Raw genomic sequence first — 14783 nt, 5'->3', positions numbered from 1 at the left:
TACATTAACCCAGTGCTGTGGAATGGTCTAGCATAGTGCATAAGGATTGTGTTTGCGATTGAGTTTCCAAGTGGCTTTAAAGTTTAACTAGTGATTAGATTTGTATTATTAGACAAAACATTATACAAATACAAACTGTTAACTAAGGCGTTTTCTTTCCTTGTTTAGTTTGAGCGTTTAACTGTATATTGTCAGAGTTTGTGGCACGTATGGCCACGTCGTGACATGAACTCAACACAATTTAGGACCCGGCGGCAGAAGCGCGTCGGCCTGTGTTGTCAAACCCTGGTCGTGACGTCACGAGCGCATAACTGGGAAGCGTCCCTGGGCTCTGTGGGGCGGCGGGGCGAGGGGGCGGCTAGGGCTGGCGACCACCACTTCCCTGGGTAAGTAACTTCCCCCCCCCACCAGAGTCTGCAAACCAGAGGGAGATGCAGCAGCCGACACCGGGACACCTCCACAAAGCGGATACCGTTTCATGACGATGCTGGGATGGACATAAAAACGGAAGCGACCGCATCATTGTGCTGATACCGCCGAGGAGTCTGTGTGACTGCGATGAGGTAAGCGAAATGCGACCCCCCCCCACCCAAATAAATCACACAAACCGAGTCCCAATGTAGAAGTCCCAGGAGATGGACACAACCTGCTCCAGGACGGTGTGTGCGCATGTAAACACAAAGCATGGCTATCACTCAGGCTTCCGTCCTTAACGCAGCTTTCAATGAATCATGCCAGCGAAGTCATTTGATTATGTTGGATGAAAGCTTCATTCCTGCTTCTTGCATCTGCTTATTGAAATGCATGTTACGGTGTGGCATTTGATCACTGTCTGGCTAATTGACCTGGCTTTGGGATGGACTCCTGACGTTAGCTGGCAAAGAATGAGCTCTAGTTTCAAGTGTTATCCCTTCCCTTCCACACGATCCTGCGGGTGTGCTGCTGGGTATAATGGGTGCTCCGCGCAGGTTGCCCTGGCCTCACTGTGCGCTCTTTACATGTCAAGAATGCAGCTGTGCGGGTTGCGTGGCAGTGGTGCGGTGTCCTGGTTTCGGTGACGTCACGCCAGCCCGGCGGCTCTGAAGACACCCCGAGCACCTCCAGCCTGCGTGGGTCAGCTTTCTGTTCGCTCTCCCACTCGTTTATTCATTCGTCCTGCCATCCGATGACCGAGGGAGCATCGCCATGCCAAGTTGCTGATGCATCAGTGGTAAATTAAGGATCAACTGAAGGCAAACTTTTAAACTTTTTTATATATATATATATATAATAACCTGGTTAGATTGTGCGAACTGTTCACTCACGCATATTCAAGATGGAAGATGAGGTCTTCGACCAGCTCGTCTATGTGCTCAACCAGCTCGTTTCTTGGGTGGCTGCTGGTGCCATGATTTTCGGAGGGGTGGTGCCCTACATCCCGCAGTACCGGGACATCCGACGGACCCAAAACGCGGAGGGATTTTCCACCTATGTGTGCCTGGTCCTACTGGTGGCTAACATCCTCAGGATACTCTTCAGGTCAGTTGCATTGTTTTCTGTGTTCATTTTGAGTTGAATCATCGTGGCATGGCTTCAAACAAATAGGCTCTGCAGTCTTCTATAAAACAATTGGCATGTGTCATGTGTGCTGTTTCATATCCTCATTATACACTGTAGAGTTACACACAAGTGGGTACTACTTTAGTAGAAGCAGTGGTTCGCCCATATAAAAGTGCAAACCCGCTAGAGTTATTAACATCTCAATAAGTATTTCCTATAGATGGTTTAATGGGGCGGAGTAAATCAAATTGGACAGCATATTTCACAGTCTTATAGCCTTAATGAATGTCTCTTCTGGGCCACTGGCTTTATTGTGTGATTCTTGTCCACAGTGCCCCCACCCACCCAAACACACACGCACATAAAACTACTCCAATGCTTCAATTTAGTTTAACTTGGATTTAATCAGTGCTTATAAACTGCACTTACCATTCATTGTACACTTGCAATTGGTACTGTTTTTAGTTTATTGACATTTGCAGATCCAGATCAGATACATTCAGATGTGGATTTCAGTTTCCACTATAATTGACTGTTATAGCCTCTTTTTATTCAAGATAGTGGTAAAACCTCTCTTTGTGTGCCTAATGTACTGAACAAGAGGTATTGATGTCTTCCTTTTTGTAGTGACTTACACAAATATGCTCTACTGAATTCAATTCACTTAACAGAAATCCCATGATGTTTCTTTGTAAGTAAAAAAATAAAAAAATAAAGGCCATTTATAGAAGATGTCTGTCACATGTATCCAATTATATAACTCAGAGGTTGTTTTTAAACCCATGTTTTTGCACTCTGACACATTCTGATGTTTACCATGTAGTAGACAAAACCAGGATAAGATGTTTTCATGTGATTAAATTCAGTAATGTTACTAGGAAAACATAAGAATTCTGACATCATGTAGCAGGTGGCTTAATGTATTTTGGGGAAATGCAAAGTTGCTTTATTTCTGTGTAGTTGAAAACATTATTGGGGGGAAAAAATCTAATGGCATTTCACCACACACTGCTTCAATAGTGCCATTTGTTTCCATGTCTGCCCTGCTAATTTGTCCCTATACAGGATTAATTTGGTTACTGTCATAATCATATATATATATTTTCTTTATTCTCTGAATCAGTAAACAACCAGTGTGCCTCACTGATTCATCCCTAGGACTAATTGATAAGTCAGTTACAATTTAAGATACTAAAATATGGTTCCTTTGAGAGTCACACAGTATATCTAATCTAAACGAGCTTAACTATTAACCAGACATTTGAATAGGTTTTTTTTTTTTTTTAACCACAATGTGAAAAAACAGGTTTCCAAAGTACACAGTGGCACTTGCAAAGTTATGAGCAGAATTGTATTCCTTTGTTTTAAACCTTGAAAATGTTTTGCCAACAAAAAGATTTATTTTTCTGTCAAGATGGTCCACAACATTATCTCTTAAAATTGCTCAAATTATTTATTCTTTGTCTCCTTTTGAAAACTATGTTAGTGTAAAGTATAATGAAACTATTTCTTGCATTCTCTAGCCAGTTCCATTGTTGTGCATCCCACACAGCCTGAAAGACTTTTAGTTTATTGCTTGAAGCCTTTGTTAATTATTGCTTTTTGTCATTTTTTTGAATTCACCAGGTTTGGGAGGTATTTTGAGACCCCTCTGTTGTGGCAAAGCATCATCATGATCATGACCATGCTGATAATGCTCAGTGTCTGTACGGATGTCCGGGTGGCCACGGAACTCAGCACCAAGCGGCGCTCCTTCATCGGTCAGTGACAGTAGCTTTTATTACCTCCTGTAGCAATAATTACACTGGGTTTGATTACATGAGCGAACAGGTGGTGAGATAAGGGTCTGATTTACACAACTTGCCTTTATACCCAAACACAGATACACAGATACTGTCCTCCCCACGGCAAACCGTTTATGCAGTTAGCAGCACCTCCTCCTGCTGCCATGTTTTGTATGCTTTTCCACTATAAAGTTGTCTCTGTAAATCCGTCAATTTCTCTAAGAGTAATGTTTTACTGGGGGATTCAAACACACATACCTACCCAGTGAGTTGGTGCTGCCCCTCCTTTATTGTTCTATGACTCTTTGAAAACTAAAGAAACGAAAGGTGTTTGAACTGCATTTCAAACCGGAGCTGAAAAGGGTGTGTTTAGAATCTCTTCATGATCTGTCGAAACTAGCACAAGGAAATAAACTCTCAGTGACTTAAGTTGAAAAGTGCCCTGCTACTTATCAATGGAGTCATAACTTTTAACTGAAGTTAACTTTGCCAAACCAAACTGACGTCTCTATTGGACAACTTTAGGCAAATCATTGATCATGTTTATTTATTGATAATGTTTAAAATATACAATATTACACTATTGGAATCTCGAAGGTTTGCAAAATGTAATTCTATATGTGGATTAGCAGTGAACTGTCATCAGATATGCTCTAAAATAACTTTTCTGCAACTGATGCATTGTGATGTCTATCACTGTTAAATCACCAAGTGTCATTGATAAACTGCTGTACAGAATCAAACTTTTGTTAGGATTACATATATTTACCTTGCTGTTGTATTTGCATAAAAAAAACCCAAGGGCTTATCTTATAGTAAAATAAATACAAAGCATACATAAAGCTACTCATTTGTTGAACAAGCATACAGTACTGTGCAAAAGTTTTAGTCAGGTGTGACAAAATTCTGTAAAGTTGGCCAAGGAAACTTACTGCAGCAGATGAGACGCATCATGTTACTTCCCTTCACAATGGGAAGATGTCCAGCAGTGCCATCAGCTCAGAATTGGCAGAAAACAGTGGGACCCTGGTACACCCATCTACTGTCCGGAGAAGTCTGGTCAGAAGTGGCCTTCATGGAAGACTTGTGGCCAAAAAGCCATACCTTCAACATGGAAACAAGGCCAAGCAACTCAACTATGCATGAAAACACAGGAACTGGAGTGCAGAAAAATGGCAGCAGGTTCTCTGGACTGATGAGTCAACATTTGAAATATTTGTCTGTAGCAGAAGGCAGTTTGTTCACCGAAGGGCTGGAGAACGGTACACGAATGAGTGTCTACAAGCAACAGTGAAGCATGGTGGAGGTTCCTTGCAAGTTTGGGGCTGCATTTCTGCAAATGGAGTTGGGGATGTGGTCAGAATGAATGGTCTCCTCAGTGCTGAGAAGTACAGGCAGATACTTATCCATCATGCAATACCATCAGGGAGGCATCTGATTGGCCCTACATTTAAGTGTACCTAGAAGAACTGATGCTGTTTTGAAGGCAAAGGGTGGTCTCACCAAATATGGATTTGATGTAGGTTTTTCTTCTGTTCACTCGCTTTGCATTTAGTTAATTGATAAATATAATCTATTAACGTCTTTTTTTTTAAAGCATTCTTACTTGACAGCATTTTTTCACACCTGCCAAACAAATTCTGCCCAGATTGCAAGGTTAGCCTCACAAGCCTCATATTGCCAGTTCTAATATAGTATCTTCCTCCCATTGACACTGATATCCTGGGGTGATGCTGACATGGTTTCTGAGTTGCTGGGACAAGGCGCAGTATTTGCTAGTTGTTGCTCTCCTTGCAGTGCAGCGCCAATGGAGCAACAGGCCTAAAAAAAAAAAAAGCTTTAATTGGTGGATGAATACCTAGTACTTGTAGGATACTTAACTTTCCTTCTTTTTCATAAGGCTATTAACTGGTGCAATGAAAGAAGCAGAACATTAAATGATAGTGTGGTGTCAGGGACATATCTTATTTTCTGGTTCCAATAAGAAAAGATAATAATTCTCATTGAAGTGTCAGATTACTTTTTTTGGGAACTGTGTGCTTTATGGTAACACCCTGGAGATCTGCTTCAAGAGAATCTGTCTGAAAACTGAAACATTGTTCAACTGCTTGGCTTCGTCATTTGATTTCCTGTAAACCAGGTGACTTGTTTTGTAAATCCTCCAAATCTCCTCTTCAGATTGCAGATTTAGCTTTTGATTTCAGACTTGCTGAAAGTTACCTTTTTAGTGTGTGGTTTTAACAAATTGAGTTTTATGTAGCATGACATATATTGCTTCCACTGTTCAAATCTCTTGTGGTTGCTTTCTCTCTAAACTTGTTCTCACACGTGTTCAGGATAAAAGCTTTCATTGCATTGCGCTGGCCAGAGAAAGTAGTTTCTCTAGCAGTTGTGACCGTTCAACACCGCAGTCTTGAGGAAACATTCTCTCTTTCTCTGTAAAAATACAGGGAGACATCTTGAATGTGATTTTCATTATAGTTACAACTCCTACATTAAAAACAACCTGTCAGCATATGAACAATGAAAGCCAAAATTACAGACACATTGCCTCAACTGCTGAAATCACAAAAATAGAGATGCAATATCCTATTTTTCAGAGCCCTCTCATTTTCTCTTTAATGACACAGAATTTAACAGATGAATGTACTTCGGTATTAAGAGAGATTTCAGCTCTAATTGGTCACCCTTATTGTGGAGTTAGTGGTGGTCCTTTTGTTGTTTCATTAGTAGCACAAAAGGTGTTAAGGATTGTCAGAATGCTTTAAAAACATGAAATGCAAGTAGAATATTTGGCAAAGACCTGACTGTCACATGGTCCACAAAGGATAATCAGGACAGGAGCTGGGCAAAGCCAGTCTTATTGGCGGGAGTGGAGTTTTCATCATGGATGTGACAGATTTGCGTTATGTGACCTACTTTCTGCCCTTTCACTCCATTGCTGACGTTTAACTGTATTATACCCAACTTTTATCCGGCATGTACTGCATTAACCCTGGTGACAAAAGAAAAATGACTCGGACTGATCTAAAACAAGTGAGACAACCTGTTTTTCTGTTTGGTGCCAAACTTGTAAATTATGTACATTTTCATTCCCCTTAAAATGATACCACCCATATATCCAGACGTTGTCTTAATTGTTTTTGGAACAAAATACTTATTTTTTCTATATACATCTGTTTGTACTTCTGCTACAGTGCTTTATATTACTTTAGCCAAATGAAGTGCAGCAAAAAAATATTTTTTTCATCCTTATAAAGGCTTCTCTTTTGCTTTATCAGCCACAAGATGGCCTGTTCTGTGAATGCAGTATCAGATGGCATTTCAGAAAAACACAAATTGACAGATTGCTGCCCTTTTCTGGGGACCGTTTTCATTTCCATGCTGTGTGGGAAGTCTATGCCTGAATCACCACATATATAGTATCAGGCATTTTACAATGTTTCAATTGGTTGCTTTGAACTTATGTAACTTTTTACTATTTCCACTTCCTATGGATTTCTTTCAAATTCCAACTGTAGGAAATATGCTTTCAAAAAGCTATCCCTATTAAAATATTTGATTGTATACAGAAGTAACAATATATAGGTTACTCAACAGCTTGGGTCTTGCTCTTTTTTATTTGTTTTATTATTTTAAAATTTTATTTTAGAAGCACATACATTGATTACGAATCCAACTTGATTCCTGTCAATTGTGTTATTGGCCGACTGTGGTGTGGTGTGGGGAATGTATTTGTCTAATCCAAGCAGTTTGTTTTTTCCTAATTAGATTGTTGATCCTAAAACTGCCTTGCCTCTCTGTGTTCAGTCAGACTGGTACTCTCTATTGCATTATATTACACAATTTACATGATTTCCCCTTATTATCGTCATATTTTCAAAACTTACATGAACAAAATGGTTTCTAACTACTGAAAATGTAAGTTAGAAACCATTTTGATCATGCACTTAACTTTCAGCAGCATGTACTTAACTATCAGTAACAAATTGCAGTTTAAGTGGTCAAATGGTTGCATTGGTTACTTTTAAATAATAGTCTTAAAACAACAACATCTTTGAAAGTACTGTATTTTATCTTGGAAAGGAGTAGTCCTATGAATAACTTACATGCAAGGTCAGTATTTTCATTTTTGAATCAAAGAACATGATACAAGCTGACATAGGTTGTAGTGGGATAGTAAAATTTTCAGACCCTCCTGTCTGAAGTAACTCTTTCTTTACAGTATGTTTCCTGTTCTTGAAAATTCTTCTCAGCACCTGTAGTTTACAACCATGACTGTAAGGTGTACAATCTTTTTTTCATACCAGTATGTTTACATATTTTTACTTTGTCCTTTCTTTGGTCGATGGAAAACCATTATCTTGCTATAAGCTGCTTTTACATTAGCACATGTTGAATGTGAGCTGCAGTTGTTTTGGTGGGCTTTTGTTCTTTCTTCTAATTTTTAACCACGTATGAAACACTTTTTTGTGGGCCTTGTGGATCACTATACACAAAGAAACCAAGCTTTTTTCTCTTTCTCTTCTTCTTTCTTCTTTTGCTTTTTGTCGGTAGCAACAGACAGTAAGGATGAAGAAATCAAAGTTCCTAAGAAGGTCTTTCTGGGTATGTACTGCCTTGAATGTCATCCCCTGTTTGACACACAACCCTGTTTACCTGTCATCATTCACAACCTCTCGTCTTAACAATCACTGCATGCTTCCGAGTTGTGCTAATGATTTAATACATTATATAGATTTGTTTCTTTATTTTTTTGCTTTTTTATTTCACCAATGAAATCTTTGTAATCACTCAAAGATTTCTACCTTCCTTTTGTCTAAATCAATGCACTAACCCATGACACTGCATGGAGTACTAAGAATGTGTGTGGTTGGTGTATTCAAATTAATGTGTTGGCGTCCTCTGAAAATATTGCTGCAAAAGGCAGGGTAACATGGAGCTTCTTCCAGCTAATTTCCCAAATTCTGTACCAGGTAAATAGTATTGGTGAAACAATTAGCAATGGAGCGTCTGTGAACTGTTGGTTGCTGTCTCTTCCGAGTCCTCTGCATTTATAACGGGGTTCATTGTGTATGTGAGCTCATTACGGTGACGCAGTCCCTCAGAATTCAGAAAAGTGTATACAAATCCCGTGTGGATTACAGGTTTCATATTTCATTAACGGTCTTGCTTCTGCTTTAGTCATTATTTCCTCAATAGACTTTTCTACTGCTGCTGCTTTAAGGTTTGTGTAAAAAATAGAGCTTAAATTGCAGAGCTTTTTCTTTATCTATACATTATCTTTCCTTATTACACTTTTGGATTGCTGTAAAGTTATGAAATTGTGCATACCAAAAGTGGGTGTAAAAATGATGGGGAAACTAAATGTATTAAATGTATAGCCGATTTCCCGTGTTGAGAGGAGGAGAAAAATCCTCGTCAGTGATTGGAATGTAATATTATATCATCACTGAAGAGGGAGATTGGTTGTGAAGTTGAATGAATTTCTCCTCTATGCGGTGTGCTTGGCGGGGAAATAACGTTAGTGTGGACAATGTATTGTGTAAGATAACCAGAGCAATATTTAAAATAGCCTAAATTATTTTGCAGACATTCCGGTAGATTGTTCTGTCAGTTATAACAAAATGTCTAATTTGTGATCTATTCTTGAATGACTTCCTATCCCAAAAATACAAACGGCAAAAACAAATTAAATTTCCTGACAGTATACTGTACCAAGAGAGAGTCTTATTTTGTCCTAAATTTAAACTAATTATAAATGCTTACTAGATATTCAGTATTATATCACAAAGCATACATTTCTTTCCCTCAAATGCCCCTTCTAAAGATTTATTTTTAATAGTGATTTGTTAAACTAGGATTATCTTGTTTTATTTGTCTGTTTTGGATCTAGGGACTGTTGTAAAGAGCAATATTTTACATTATTTTTAAATACCCTCCTGAGCTTGAGAAAATATGGACATTTTTATTTCCTGTATATGGAAGGCATTACACTTCACTTTCATCGCTCTTGTCTTTTTGCTTTGTGGATTTTCTAACGTCTTCAGTAGCGGACAGCTCTATGTGTATAAATTCCTGTTCCAGAATGAAGACATGATGTTTAAAGATAATTAAGTAAAAACTTGTCTCAAAAGCCTCTTGTTTTTAAAACCTCTCTTGTTGTTTTTTCATTGCTAGCTTTCAGCAATAACACTGTTACAGCAAGATTTTGAATAATGCATGTGTTTCTGCGTCTGGGCATTCTGCAGGTAATGAGTACAGTGTATAGAGGAAATTTCTTGTGTTTTGCTGATCTGTACCACTCAAAAAAGACAGTTTTAAATTATGCCGCAGCAAACGCCAGCTGGGTATTTTGAGTCTCAAGACTTAAAGGCAGCCTTATGTTGCATAGTTACTCCTCTCTTGTTCATTGCAATGCTAAAAAGGTCCTGGGTTGTCGTAGCTTCAATGTGTCCGCTTAAAGCTTTAAGTGTATAGTTTGCTCTTCTTCAGTTTAAATCATACTTACATGAGATCTTCTTATTTTCAGATTAGTCAAAGTTGAATTGGTGATTGAAAAGAATGTTCCTTCTTTTTGCTCAGTAGTATTTTCATAGGTCTCCTGTTGAAATGGATCAATATAGGATTTAAGGAGTTCTCATTTTCAACCACCTGAGGTCGCTGTTGTTTTAAAACAAGTGAGTGGTTAAAGTAATGGATTATTTAACAGAATGTATGGTGGATGCTCACATTAAATTGATTGCACATACTCTCCATTCATACACACACACACACACACACACACACATATATATATATATAAGCTATTCAAGTTTGATTTATTATTCATTTATAAGATATTTGATCTATATTTAAAATTATTTGAACTTTAATTGTTTTATATGCCTATTGTATATTTAAGTTTTACAGTGAAATGTATTATCAAACTACACCAAAGATTAGTGTCAAGAGACAAGATATCTATGAATCTTCAAATTTGAGCGGAGTCATATTTGATGGATGTGATTTGAAATAATCTTACAAAAATGGGTCAAAATAGTTTAAAAATGTTGTATGTTTGCTGCTGATTTCACTTTCCTGTTTCCCAGCACCTATTAAAGCTGTCCCCTTTTTAATTTCCGGTTTTGAGAAATCTATCTGATGAGATGTAAGCTAACTTCCTTATTAATATCTTTTTATATATGCTGTTAACACAGTGATTCTCAATCCTGGTCCTGGGGAATCAGTGTCCTGCTGTTTTTTAATCCACCTTAAATGAACTAAAACCTTAATAAAACGAATTTGCTTTATTTGACTTTTGTAAATGTAAATTACTAAAAGTTGTAGAATTTGGGTACCTAATATACATTTATGGAACCTGACTCCTCCAGTGGTTTAAAATTCTTAATATGCTCTGATTAGGCCAATTATTAGTTCAATAAAGGAGCTGAAATACCACAATGTAGCAGGACATTGGGGCCCCAGGACCAGGACTGAACCACTGTTTTAACATGTTTAAATTTATTTTTCTATTTAAAAATTGATTTGAACATTTTTTGAATGATAATTACTTTGTGTGATAGAGAAAACTTTGAACACAGTCAGATATGTGTATGTATAGTCATCAAACTGATAAGTCTGCTATCAACAGCATATATTGAAGTGTCTGACTTGCAGTACACCACATAGCTCTCAGGGTGTCACTAGCAGATTGTTTTTGTATTTGGGTCTTGCCTTTCTCTGTGATTAATACCAGCTGTGCTTAGTTACAGCTTTAAACCATGAAAAAACACATTAGCTCCAATAAGAGGATTGTCAGATAGTGTGGGTACTTTAACGTCAACTGTGCGTCTTCTACAGATGTTGCCCCTCTGCTTGGAGAAAATGTGAGATTTGAGATTTAGCTTTGGCGAAGATCTGGGCTCCCTTCACTGTTTATCTTTGTTATTAAGTTTAATGTGAGTTTTAAAGGTCTGTAATATTGTGGAAGGCTGCTTTTCACGTTCTGTTGGGCTTAAGTACATCTTCAAAGTATGCAATGAAGATAAGGTTGGCCCCACTGGATTGCAAGATGTTTTCTGTTTTTTTTTTTTATATAGGCAGACAGAATTTCCATACTGACAGTCCAGGTCTTCATTCCTGTAATGACTGTAAATTTTGCTACTGATTACCTGGGTAATTAAACCTGTCTAATCCAATAAATGTGAACATGTTCCTTGATTCCCGGAAAAGAGGCAATCCTTAAGCGAAACGTTTCAGAGGGGATATTACCCAAGTCTTGCTCCCGTTACTCCAAAGATATGCTGCGTGAATTATTGATCAAACTGAAGGAGAGCTGATCTTCATAAATCATGTACAGCCAAACGTTGGGATATAGCCATAAAAGGAACAGTGCTCAAATGGAAAATAGTTACTGGAAATATACATCTTTTTTTGACTCTAGTGTCATTTTCATAAGGTTTAAACACACTTATGTCTGGTTTCATAGACCTTGATAGCATTAGAGTTGGGTTGTCCATGATTAATGCAAACTTGAGTCTGTGACACCTTCCCTTAATCTCTAGTGTTTAAACCGACTTTTTTCCCTTTGAAACCTGTGCTCTATAGTATTTTACTGTTGTAGATCTGTGAAACCACAGAGCCACTATGAATCTTGTCTTTCCCAGTTCCCCCATGATTACACTTAATTAAACCCTTTTAGGATGACCCGGATTTCAGCTATATTGTCATCCGATACCACAGAATCTGCCTCTTCCTTATGAGTGAATTGGAATAGCCCCCAGGCAGTCATTCAGATGCCCAATTAATCAATTAAGGGCCACTAACTGATTGACGGACTGGCCTGTATTAATGCTAATGTGCATCACTTTCTGATATACTGGTTTCAGAAAACTACCCCAAGTGCCTAAGGGACAATCCCTGCTATGAAGAGTCGCTGTTGATCAGTATTTTCTGTAACATAATTTTTCCAAATGGGCTTGAGTTAATTACAGGCAGTTGTAGTCATATGTCATACATTAGTATGCGTCTCCATCCTCCAAAACGTGTTTTGTGTGTTCCAGCAACAGCTAAACATTTTACAATAGTATGTTGTTAAGGGTGGTTTCTTTTTCAGGTTGATATGTCATGTGATCTAGAGTAAGAGGTTCTGCCTTGCATTGTTTGACTTAATGGTGAGATCTCCACTCGGATGCTTTTGATTTCACTGATGTGTGCTTGTTCGTGCTTTGGCTTGGTCACAGATTAAATAATAATGAAGAGCAGCTGTAATTTGATTACTGTTGAGGTAGGGGTTTTGAACTAGCCACATTCTGTTTACTTTTGGGTAAATAGTTTTTTTCTAATGTACAGAGCAGTGTCTTGTCCCTAAGGGCCTTCTGATTTTTGAGCCACCTGAGCTCTTAAGTCATTAATTGTACTAATTACTGAAAATAAAACAACAGTTAAAACCCTTTCTTAAATCCAGTGCAGGTGATGAATTAGAACACTATAAAAGTTGCTGGATTTTGGCCCACAAGGTCAATGCGCAAGTCAACAGTCAACCTATATTCTAGGGGAACGGTGAGCTTGAATGTTGTGTATTTAGGTGCATTTTCCTTTGGCATCTCTGATAGTATAGCAGTGCTGCCTAGGGTTGGCTGAATGCAGATTATTAGTATCCTGTTTGTGAGCTGTTGCTGTCTAAAATCTGTTCTGTAATTGGGCCAGCTTTGGCTCTAGCAATGCTTCTGTTTTGAGTTGCATCTGCTCACTATTGCTTTTTTCTGGAGTGCTGGTTTATATTGCCCTAGAAAGCAGGCTGATTTGGTAATATTCTAGAAGCATCTTCTTTGCCTTTCTTAACCATTTGCCGTTAATCCCGGAATTTGCTTTAAATATCTACAGAAAACAAAGTCGACATTAGTTTCCTTTTTACTATCCATTTCTATCCAGGTCCTGTTTTATCTCTCACTGGGCATGTTCAGTCTACCCTGTTTTTGACAGTTGTGCTTGTACAATTGTACTGGTATGCACATCAAAATGTCATGTAGAGAACTGCTAGTACAGATGAGTGCTCTACCCGTTGTTCATTAAATACTGAATCTGAGTAGTGGGTCATAACACTTCATTGCTCCCCTAAAATAGTATTCTCCAGTCGGTTTAGATGTTAAGGATTGTGCTAAGCCAAATGTGCACATCTGTTGTCTCCCTCAATCAGTGCTGCTAGTTTTTTTTTTTCTAATCAAGATCTCAGTGACTTAATTGAACTACAAATTTCCAAGATTAGAGTTTATTAATCATTTGAAAGTCTTGGAGATTAATTGAAATTCATCCAGCCTTCTGTAAAGCACATTATCAGCTAAATTAAGTTATTGAGATCTCCATTGGAATAAAAATTAGCAGGACATTGAATACCCCAGGGTCAGGGCAGGGAACCACTGTCCTAAATCCTTGCCTCTGTAGTCAAATAGCTCCCTGTCTGGAGTCCCTTTCCTACTGTTCATTTCCTTTATTACATAACTGACACGGACATCCGTATTTACTTTGATTTTGAATTACAAGAACCATCCATCCAAGCAATGATCCAATCCCACTTGTTGATTTCCCTTTTCTCAAGGACAAAATTGGGCATGAATTGTCCGTTTATTATAGTATTTCAGGTGCAAAGCTGCTACTTCACAACCCCTAATCCCGAAAGAATAGACTGTCTTGTTCTTTGTTTTAAGGCCACTCCAAGCTTTGAAATCTAAAAGCAGCGGCATGATTGACTGCTGCCACCTACTTCCTGCACCTCCGAGACTTGACTGCAAAATTGCTGTTGTTACACTTGTTGAGCTCAATTATATTTGGAAGTGTGTAAAAAAACAACAAAAAACTAAATACAAGTCACACACTGCATACTCTAAAGCTGGAAACAAAGAAAGCATTTCCTTTGTTTAATAAGAGTATTTCTAGTGCAGGAAATGTATGCTGTATTCTCTGTATAATGATCGGTAGAACCATACCTACATCAACCTCCCATTCGACTCTTTGTATTCAAAACATGTCATTTCACACATGACAGATTACACCTTGCTTTTATTCTTTTTGTAAAAAGAAAAAAGTATTTGCTAACCGTGCTCTGCTAATCAGTCTCGTAGAAGGGTATTGTGATGTTATTTTGTATGGGAAACCATTATGAGGCTGTCCTGATTACATCTTAATCTAATTTTGAAACTGCTTTGCCGTAGGACTGCTGAGCAGAAATGTGCTTGAGCAGATTTACCAAAGACAACATCCAGCTGTACAATATCTCCCTGGGAAAAGCGGTTGTTACACATTTCTGTTTTCAGCTTTTTTTTTTTGTAACAGGATCACTTTCATTTGGAAACTGTATTCAGTTACTGTTGATTTAAAGAGCCCTATAAGACTGTAACTCTCCATGATTGTACGAATTCAACTGTTCTTGGAAACGTGTATTGGCTGAATACTGGAGTATTATTTTTAGCCATGCTTCTC

General features: G+C 38.1%; 1 protein-coding gene across 2 annotated transcripts in view; it reads left to right on the top strand.

The window, feature by feature from the left end:
• The first annotated feature begins 322 nt into the window (after positions 1–322).
• Positions 323–14783, top strand: part of slc66a2 (solute carrier family 66 member 2) — a 39462-nt gene continuing 25001 nt past the window's right edge. The window contains exons 1-4 of one of the 2 annotated variants that reach the window (XM_066715860.1): positions 323–563; positions 1007–1518; positions 3166–3299; positions 7881–7931. In XM_066715860.1, the coding sequence (XP_066571957.1) occupies positions 1316–1518; positions 3166–3299; positions 7881–7931 (388 nt within the window). In that variant the 5' untranslated portion in view covers positions 323–563; positions 1007–1315. The remainder of the gene's footprint in view (positions 564–1006; positions 1519–3165; positions 3300–7880; positions 7932–14783) is intronic. The other variant, XM_066715861.1, reaches the window with a different exon arrangement.

This window comes from Amia ocellicauda, chromosome 10 (genome assembly GCF_036373705.1).
Source record: "Amia ocellicauda isolate fAmiCal2 chromosome 10, fAmiCal2.hap1, whole genome shotgun sequence".
In the NCBI taxonomy this organism is placed as follows: domain Eukaryota; kingdom Metazoa; phylum Chordata; class Actinopteri; order Amiiformes; family Amiidae; genus Amia; species Amia ocellicauda.
Note: the sequence above shows the minus strand (reverse complement) of the source record. Positions and strands in the feature narration are given on the sequence as shown.